The sequence below is a fragment of the Anoplopoma fimbria genome, chromosome 8, assembly GCF_027596085.1.
Source record: "Anoplopoma fimbria isolate UVic2021 breed Golden Eagle Sablefish chromosome 8, Afim_UVic_2022, whole genome shotgun sequence".
NCBI lineage: Eukaryota > Metazoa > Chordata > Actinopteri > Perciformes > Anoplopomatidae > Anoplopoma > Anoplopoma fimbria.
This window is the reverse complement of record NC_072456.1, coordinates 27464669-27474679: the sequence shown is the minus strand read 5'-3', so window position 1 is coordinate 27474679 and position 10011 is coordinate 27464669. Positions and strand designations below refer to the sequence as shown.

The 10011-nt window shown below is 44.7% G+C and overlaps 1 protein-coding gene across 1 annotated transcript; it reads right to left on the bottom strand.

Annotated features, from left to right (window-relative positions):
* Window positions 1-884: 884 nt before the first annotated feature.
* Window positions 885-4367, bottom strand: zmp:0000001174 (retinoic acid-induced protein 2). Its single transcript, XM_054603185.1, has one exon. It carries the CDS (start codon window positions 4289-4291, stop codon window positions 2738-2740), a length of 1554 nt encoding a protein of 517 aa, XP_054459160.1. The 5' UTR covers window positions 4292-4367; the 3' UTR covers window positions 885-2737.
* Window positions 4368-10011: the final 5644 nt, after the last annotated feature.

Here is a 10011-nt window from a genome sequence, read left to right as displayed (position 1 = left end):
TGAACACTTCTATTGTGTTTCTTTGTCTTTACTCTGAGCTGGTTTTTATTGTGTTTTCTTTGTTTTGACCTGCCAAGAAACTACAGATGCAACATCTGGTGCGATGCATCAAATAGTAACAATAAAGCAACAAAAGATAATTCTGCATCCTGAATCATATAACCTACCAATCCTTCTGCTGTCCCTGTAGTCCTGAAGCTCAAACACTGCAGTGATATAAACAAATCCCCCCTTTTGTCAAAATGACATATATATAAATGAACACAGACAAAATGATTGAGAATCACTAAAACAACTTGTTTTGTTCAACAAAAAGTACAAATGGTAAGAATTTAGAACTTCATGTCAACTGTTAAATTAATTGCCAACTATTTTGATAATTGATTATTCTGTAGTATTTCTTAGTATTCTCTGATTCCAGCTTTTAAATGTAAACATTTTCTGGTTTCTTTCCTCCTTTATGACAGTAAACTGAATATTCTTCATTTTTAAGACGTCATCTTGGGCTTCAGGAAACACTGATCGACACTTTCACCATTTTCTGACATTTCACGGTGCAAAGAACTATCAATTAATTAAGAAAATACTCTGGACAGAACAATAAACAATGAAAATAATCGTTGGTTTCAGCTCTAGAAGAAAGACTAACTGCCATATTGGTTTTGCTGGATTAAAGAAATGCATTTGTATGTTGAATTTTATCAGAACGCCTCTTTCATACTTATTAAATCAGTAAATTCTAACATTTTAATCTGTTTCAAAACCAGTTCCATCAACACAAACAGACACATTGGAGATGAATAAAAAATGAAAGGAAGAGTCAGAGACACAAAGTCAGACCTCGGAGATTTTTAAAATCACTTCCATATAAAAAAGCACACAAACTGTACAGAAAGCAAACATCTGACATCTCAATCAAAACGACAGATTTCTGAAGCAAAAAAAGAAAAAGGAAAGGAAGTGTCTCCTGACGGACCGTCCTCTAGATATCATACAGATCGTATAAATAACATGTGCAGAGAATAAATTATGGTGGAGTCCTGTACAACCAAAGGGATCCCAGTTAAAGATGCACGGCTGTAAAGTTCATGAACATAAATAAAAAAAAGAAGATCCATCCGTCCTTTGTTCCTCCAGGTCCGACACCCTGTAACGCTTTTCAAACTAAACTATGACAAAGTGCACTCAACGGGATAAATAAACATTCACAACTCTGATCATAATCATGGGACGGAATCAAACCCATGCTCCACAAATAACAGTTAAAACCACGTGGAACTAATGAGTCTGATTCTAAAAACAGACTAAAAACACTTCACAATATTACCCACAGTATTTTCTCTCACTAGTTATTCTCTTCTTTAATCCGACTGTTCCACTCATCATCTTTTAATTTAATAAAATCAATATTTAAACAGCAGGGGGCTCTGGTGGTTCATGCATGTGTGATTTTAAAAGTGTTTTTCTCCCAAAAAACATCAGCCAGGAACAAAATCAAATCTTTTTCCAGAAATACTTTCATCATATATGTCTTCAGGCTCGTAGAAAGTTTAAATATGAAGAATATTCCATTTTTCTCCCAGCCGCTAAACCAAGTAAGAATGTTTTTGAGTCAAGACTAATGCCTGTCGCCACGATTCATTTTTAAGGGAATCGTGGCCAAGTCGCTATTAGCCCGTCATGCTAAAACCCCGACCAATCAGAAGAGAGGGAATTCAGTCTCGTCCTGCTAGAACTACTGCTCTGCTCTGAACAGGAGAACCTCAACCATCAGGGCTTTAGGTCTTAACTGAAAATGACATGTGGAAACAAACCAGGAACCCAAATGGAAAACTGGAACCCAGAAGTCTTTCCTGTTCCTCAACATCCAAGCCACGGAGCCCATTAAAGGGATGGTTGTGTGAGGTTCTTCTCCACAGTCTGAGTTTTACTGGTTTAATATAAAGATGTTTTGTTGCTGCTGCTCACTTTCCTCTTGATTCAAAAACTGCACGAGGAGGAATGCACTACTGTTTGCCATGTTTCTCTTGTGCAGCAAATGAGCTACAGCTGCTTCTGGTTGTGCAACTCCATGCTGCATAATAACATTAAATTATCATTATATATTTTAACGTGTTAGTTCATATTCACCAAAGTCTCCCAATAACACAAACTAGGCAAAGGAGGCAGTAGCTCCTGTGTTCTGAGAGGTTAAATCTCTGTTTGTGTGAATGTAGTCTGGTGTCTTTGTAGAGAGCATAGATAACAGCTTCAGTTCTCCGTCATAAAGGTAAAGAGGTGTAAATATTCTAAATATAGCGTTCTCTTAAACTGATATTGATTCTTTTAGGAGTCTAAAATACGTCCACAGCAGAACATTGATCTGCTCCGTGCTGGTTCTCCTGTCTGTTTCTACAAACATCTGCTGTAGTGAAACACTGACTGTGGAGGAGAACACTCTTGTACTGTCCTTAAAAGCTGCCAGACAACAAAAACATTTCTGGTTTAGGATATCGGTGTATTAGTAGTGCATTACAAAAAAAAAGCCACAGGAAGTCAGAAAGCATCTCTGTAACTTCTGTGTTCGCTGTCAGACATTCATGAGCTTCAGTTTGAGCAACGTGTTGGAGCCAAACACTCTGATTGGACATGTTAGTGTTTGAGTTTGATTACAGAATGTCCCCACATGTGTTTCATGTTACACACTCTGGAGGAATCACCGAGCGGTCCAAACAAGTAATCCCCCTCCTTCCAGCCTTCACTTCCTGGGAAGCAGCGCTGCAAGTCTCTGCTTCTTCATGGGGAGGAAGTGGATCTCCTGCGAGCTGACCTTCTTCAGTTTGATGGCCCTGTTCTTGGGGAGCTTCTTGTGCGGGTTGTTGGGGTCGTGCTGCTCGCCGTGGGACGCCGTCGGCACCCCGTAGAGCTGCTGCAGGGTCGCCGCCTGGCTGCCGTCACGTTTGATGGAAAAGTTCTTGGTGGAGACTCCGGAGAGGCCTTTGATCTTCCCGCAGAGGATGGCGGGGATGGCGTCCTTCACCGAGACGATGACCTTGGCCGTCTGCGAGGCGCTGACGATCTCCAGGTTTCCGGCTCCGCTCTGCTGACTCAGAGAGCTCGACCCGCCGGCGGTGCTGTCGACCACCCACTTGTGCTGCCGGCTGAACTCCAGCGAAGCCAGACTGCCCAGGAGTTTGGAGTCTAAACTCTGCGTGCATTCAACGCCCAGAGACAAAGACGAGCCAACGCCGTCTGGACCAGAACGGAAAGACACGTCTCTGCTGGACTGGACGCACTTTTTCCTCTGAGCAGCCGGCACCGACAGGTCGAGCACGTCTTCCTGCTGAGGACTGGGGTATTCCTGTTTCAGTTCAACGGGGCACGCTCTGACGGAAAGGTCCAAAGCCTGTCCGTCATCCGCAGGAAGTGACGACGGGGACGAGTGTTGCGGCGGGAACGAAGGCAAGCATCTGCGTGACGACGTTGGAGGAGAGGTAGTATCTTTAGGAGACGTCTGAGTGCTTCTACTCACAGTGCAAACCGGCTTTGGCATGTTCCCCTTGGAGTCCTCGTTCTGGGGGACGGGAACCGGGATGGGCAGCGGGACGGGCAGAGGGACGGGCAGCGGGATGATGACGGGGTAGGGGACTAGGAGCGTGGCGGGGGGGACTAACGGGGCCAGAGGGGAGGCGTAGGGCGACGCCAGGGGAGGCAGCGGGAAGAAGGTGGAGCCCGGTGACTGGCAGGGTGAAGCACCCGCCTGAGAGGGGAACAGATCCTGCAGGATCGCCGCAAAAGCCGGATTCTGCAGGAGAGAGAGCAGATTGGCGTCCTGCGTCTGTCCCGCCGACTTCTGGTCGACGGCTGGAGGTAAACCGAACGGGTTCTGAGGAATGCCGGAGGGGCTCATGTGCTGGAGGACCTGCTGATCCAACACCAAAGGGAGCGACACCGGGCTCTGGCTCGCTATCAAGTACGGCGCCGCCCCCATTTGTCCCAGCTGAGGCCCGGCTGCTCCGGACATCTGGAGGTGGATGGGCAGCATCAGCGGGCCGTCTCCCAGACACATCGGGTGTAAAACGGTGGTGGCGACTTTAAGCGACACGCCTCCCGGAGGAGATTCTGCAGCGGGGCTCGTCGCCGGCGGTGCAGGAGGCTCCACCACACCGGAGAGCCCTCCTTTGCTGCCGCAGGAATCAGAAGGAGCCAGCGGGGTGACTCCTTCCTCCACTTTACCGGGGGTTTCTCCTCCTCCCACCTCGGTGCTGCACCCGTCGGTCTGGGTCGGAGTCATGTTGTCGCTTCCCTCCATCGTTCAGTTTGAGGAGTCAGTCGAAATCTTCATCAAGTGCTACTGACGGGTCTCATCCATTGTTCTTCCAGGAAGCCCTGAAAAGACAGGAAACACAAAGTTTATGGATTCAATCGTTTGTAATGATCAGTCTTTAACCTGCATTCTCTCTAGTGTCCACCAGGGGGCGACTCCTCTGGTTGTATAGAAGTCTATGAGAAAATGACTCTACTTCTCTCTTGATTTATTCCCTCAGTAAACATTGTAAACATGAGTTTATGGTCTCAATCTCTAGTTTCAAGTCTTCTTCAATACAGCATGATGTTCGTTTAGTAAATGATGCTCCATTTAGAGTCAAACAGACCATAAAGCAGGGGATGCTTTAGGGCGTGGCCGGTGTTTTCTAGATAACTGTAAAAGGTTTAGATTTAGGATCTTTGAAATATTAGTTACGACAGGACAATCAGTTAGAATTTTCCGTATTCCTGAGGCGTATTTCTTGCATCAAAGTGGTGAGAAACGTCTTTAAACCTTATGAAGCTGAAGGAGCAGAAGACAGCCGGAGCTCCAATATCTACATAGGAAAGGTTTTACCAGAATAAAGTATCCACATCATAATTGATCCATCTATGTTTCCATCCATCGCCCTCAGCCTCCCTGCTTTTATAAACCTTCTGTGTGTTGGCTTTTCCTCTTCACTACACCACATTTCCACACAACACATGTCCCGCCTGCTCCGGCTGTCAACCCTCCTCCATCTGCAGAGATGAAACATCCCCCGGAGACACAATGCGTCCCGTGTCAGCTGGGTCAATTATTCATACTGATGGGAGCAGCCAGAGACAATAAGATGAGGTCTTTAAACAAACAACAAAGTAAGCCATACTTTTTAAATAACAAAAACTAAATTAAAAGCACACACGCAGTTCCGGTTTTCTAGCAAAAGCCGACACTTTTCCTTTGTTTTACTGCAGAGCCTTCATGTGGTGTTGGGTTGCCTCACTGAGCGCTCTATCCCCCCAGGCTGGGTTTATATTGTTCCGAGGCATAGATGAGACATTGTAATGTGGCTCTGATGGATTACACGGAGGAATCTGCAGCCAGACGGTCGGCCGATAACCTCGTCACTGTTTCACACATGTGGGGGGGAAAGGTCTGGGAGAGTGTGTGCACCTCGGGAATACGAACACATGCACAAGATCCCAATAAAAGCTTTTGTGCATTTATGGCTTCAGGCTTCTGTGCTGGTTTCCAACACGGTCTAGAGTTAGTGGTGGGCATTTAAAGGGACAGTAGTGATGTTTATCAGTGTGTCTGTGTGAGGTTCTCCTCCACAGTCAGTGTTTCACTACAGCAGATGTTTGTAGAAACAGACAGGAGAACCAGCACGGAGCAGATCAATGTTCTGCTGTGGACGTATTTTAGACTCCTAAAAGAATCAATATCAGTTTAAGAGAACGCTATATTTAGAATATTTACACCTCTTTACCTTTATGACGGAGAACTGAAGCTGTTATCTATGCTCTCTACAAAGACACCAGACTACATTCACACAAACAGAGATTTAACCTCTCAGAACACAGGAGTTACTGCATAGGACAAGCATACCATAATAACATCATTTTTGGAACATAAGTCAGAATATCACAGTTTCACGAGCGCATAGAGAACCACGGGGGTCTCCAGGTAACGTAAAAACGTAAAAAAGTCTCTCTCTAGAGTCGGTGTTGGAATTGTCCCTTCTGGGCTACAGTAGAAACATGGCGCTGCAACATGCTGGATATCGTCCATGTAGATATGAAGGACTCAATCTAAGCTAACGAAAACACAGCAGTTCTTAGTTTCAGGTGACTGTACACTGATGAAATGCTGCACGCTGGCCCTTTAAGGGCTCAAAGAGGAAGAGGTGAGTTCCCTAAATGATTGACCAGCGGGTCATGTTGGTTTATATCTATATGTAATATACTTATGAAGCTGTAAGTCATGGGTCAGACTAAAAGGACTTCTTTCTCACACTATTCTTTGTATTCCTTTTCCACAAGAACAAAAATATGAAAAAACTGGTTCAGAAAGAAGTTAAGGAGCCTCAAAATGAAACTGCTAAATCTCCTTTCCCCATTATTTTGCTGCCACAGCCTCACTTGCCTTCCAGGAAGTTTGAGACAAGACATTTCCTGCTTGATAACACGGTCACAAGGTCCGTGACACAGTTAAGCCTCGCTGACCGATATAAAAGAAGTCTTTATTATCTAAAGATCCTCCCCTCCAGTCACAGGCTCTATTGGTTCCACCCGATGGGGGGGGGACAATAAACTATCTTAACGGTCGGTAAAATAACGTTCTCTGTTTTATGTGAAGGAATAAAAACAGTGTTAGTGTTCGTTTCTCTGAGTCCTCAGATCAGGTGACCACCAGCAGGTTGTCGTCGTGCCCGTGCCCCCCCCCCCCCCCCCACACACACACACTTTGAATCATGTGAGAAGGAGGAAGTTTAACCAGCAAAGTCTAGAGCGAGCCAAAGTACATAGAGACCCTCGTTCCTCGTTGTTTTTCTTCCCTCGCTCTCAGTGTCTGACTCTGCTTTGTCTGCATGTTATCACAGAGAGAGAAGGTCAAACAGAGACGTCACATATCGATAAACAACTCTCTGGTTCCACAAGTCAGCAGAATCTGTCTCCAGTTAGCCCTCTCTAGGTCCTCAGTTAAAGACGACTTTTAACTGGTCCTGAACCAGTCTCAGTTTAGTCCTGATCCTCTATAGACCTCCATCAGTAAACCAGACCATCAGAGAGAAGATCGTCTGTTTCTATAAAGTTATTCTTAAAGCTCGTCATCGGAGCCACCGGGTCGGATTCTGGAGAAACCAGATGAAATCATGAAGGTTCACCAGAAACTCCTTCAGCTCAGACTCCAGCAGAGACCAGTCCACCGTGGACAGACCCAGATCCAGCAGAGACCAGTCCACCGTGGACAGACCCAGATCCAGCAGAGACCAGTCCACCGTGGACAGACCCAGATCCAGCAGAGACCAGTCCACCGTGGACAGACCCAGATCCAGCAGAGACCAGTCCACCGTGGACAGACCCAGATCCAGCAGAGACCAGTCCACCGTGGACAGACCCAGATCCAGCAGAGACCAGTCCACCGTGGACAGACCCAGATCCGGCTTCACCGCAGCCTTTGACCTGCAGCCGGAGCTCTGGAGGGAGGAGGAGAGCTCAGCTCCTGGCCTCCTCCTCCTCCTCCTCCTCCCTCCTCCTCCTCCTCCTCCTCCAGGAGCAGAGCTTCTCCTGTTTTTTCTTTTTTGCAAAATGCTTAATATATCCTAATTTCAGTGCTAAATAAACGTTATTATTAGGTATATTGTTGCCTTTTAAATGACAAAGATGATAGTGTGACTGTTGGTCTTTGTGGTATTTGTCCCGCCCCTCCTCCACTCTGATTGGACAGCTGGGTAAAAAAAAAAAGCACCAGCTATGAGTGCAGCGTTTTATCCAAAGTTCAACACTTTTCAACCTTCAGCAACAAGAAAAAAACAGATCTGGGTTCTGAGATTTGTCAGGAAATGAAACACAATTGTTTCTGTAAATCGCTTTGAATGAAATCTATTGATGTTCCCTGAATCCAGCATGTAAACAGAGTTACAGTTCCTAATTTCCAACAGTTTGTAGATGAGGTATGTTGAAAACAGCACCAGTAATGCCTTAAAGTTTTCATTAAATACGAGATAGAATGTTAAGAGACATGCAGCACAAACAAATGTTGTTTTTTAAAAGGCTGATAAGAGCAGCGACTCACATCATCTGTGAGAGGTTTGTGTTCAGCAGCCAGCAACACTAATTGAGTAAATAGGCAGGAGGAGACGTAACGGAGAGCCAAATGAAACCCCTCCCCTGTCCCCCGTTACTGTAATCATTTCCACATTTCCTCTCCTCCTCGGCTCAAAGATGGAATGTACGCCGTAGAAAGTAAACAACAGGGACAACAACAACAACAACAACAACAACAACAACAACAACCACCACTGCACTAAAGCCTTTAAATACACTAAAAGAACTACGCTCTTTATTTTCCTAGAATCCTTGTTCCTGGTGTGATTTGGAGCTCAGACCACGAGGGAGCAAATCACCAGAGACGGATGAAGCACGGCTGATGATCTAAAGGTCACCCCCCCTCCGCTCCAATAGCCAATTACATCTCATTACAGAGACACATGGAGCCTCAGACCGACGCAGGCTGCACATGCTGTGATAGCTTCACGCACAATCTGCATTTGTTTATATATTTATCTTTTAAATTACTCTTTAATCACATTAGCACATATTATAGAGACAGGGGGGTCTTAAAGCTGCATTCTCTCTCCTGTCCACCAGGGGGCGACTCCTCTGGTTGTATAGAAGTCTATGAGAAAATGACTCTACTTCTCTCTTGATTTATTCCCTCAGTAAACATTGTAAACATGAGTTTATGGTCTCAATCTCTAGTTTCAAGTCTTCTTCAATACAGCATGATGTTCATTTAGTAAATGATGCTCCATTTAGAGTCAAACAGACCATAAAGCAGGGGATGCTTTAGGGCGGGGCTACACACTGATTGACAGGTCGACACCAGAGACGTATACGGCGTCTCTACGTCACTCCTCCTCAGTCCATATATGGTCACTTCCTGTTCACTGGTTGCAGAAAAACAAGATGGTGACGGCCAAAAACACAACTAGAGGCTTCATAACATCCACAAACCAATGAGTGACGTCACCATGACTACGTCCTATTCTTATATACTCTATATACAGTCTGTGGTAGCAGTGTTTCTACTCTTTAGCCCTCAGTGTTCTGTATGTGTCGTATTAGCTAATGGATGCCTCAATTTCCCTCTTGATCAATAAAGTATCCATCGACCTACTGGAACAGTTGTCATGGTGATCACTGTGCAAAAACACGTCACTGTTTCATAGAGCTGAGAAATCCTGTTAAAATGGTGAAATGGGGACAATATGCAACCATTTAACCACATTAAATACATGTATTCTCATCATCAAATAGGTGGCTGGACAAGACGTGCATGTTTACACAACCTTCCTTTGTACATACTGAATATTAAGAACTAGAAATAGCAATAATGTAGATAATAAATAAGCCCCTCGTTGGTTGTCATGTGAGGGTGTCTCTGCAGGAGCTTTGAGGGGAACATTCTCTGTTTCCTGACTCCAGCTCTGCCTCTGCACATGTGACGATGAGGCATCAATAAAGCAAAGCTCAGGCTGAGAGAGAGAGAAGGCCCTGAATGCCTCACTGCTGGGTTCATGTGAGGATATCTCCTTGTTATCCCCACAGACTGCTACCATCCTCACATGTCCACTACTACTGGTACTACTGGTACTACTGGTACTACTGGTACTACTGGTACTAGTGGTACTAGTGGTATTAGTACTAGTGGTATTAGTAGTATTAGTGGTATTAGTAGTATTAGTAGTACTAATGGTATTATAGGTATTAGTAGTATTAGTAGTACTAGTAGTATTACTAGTACTAGTGGTATTAGTAGTATTAGTGGTATTATTAATAGTAGTATTAGTAGTATTAGTAGTACTAGTAGTATTAGTAGTAGTATTAGTGGTATTAGTAGTATTAGTAGTATTAGTGGTATTAGTGGTATTAGTAGTATTAGTGGTATTAGTGGTATTAGTAGTATTAGTAGTATTAGTGGTATTAGTAGTATTAGTAGTATTGGTAGTACTAGTG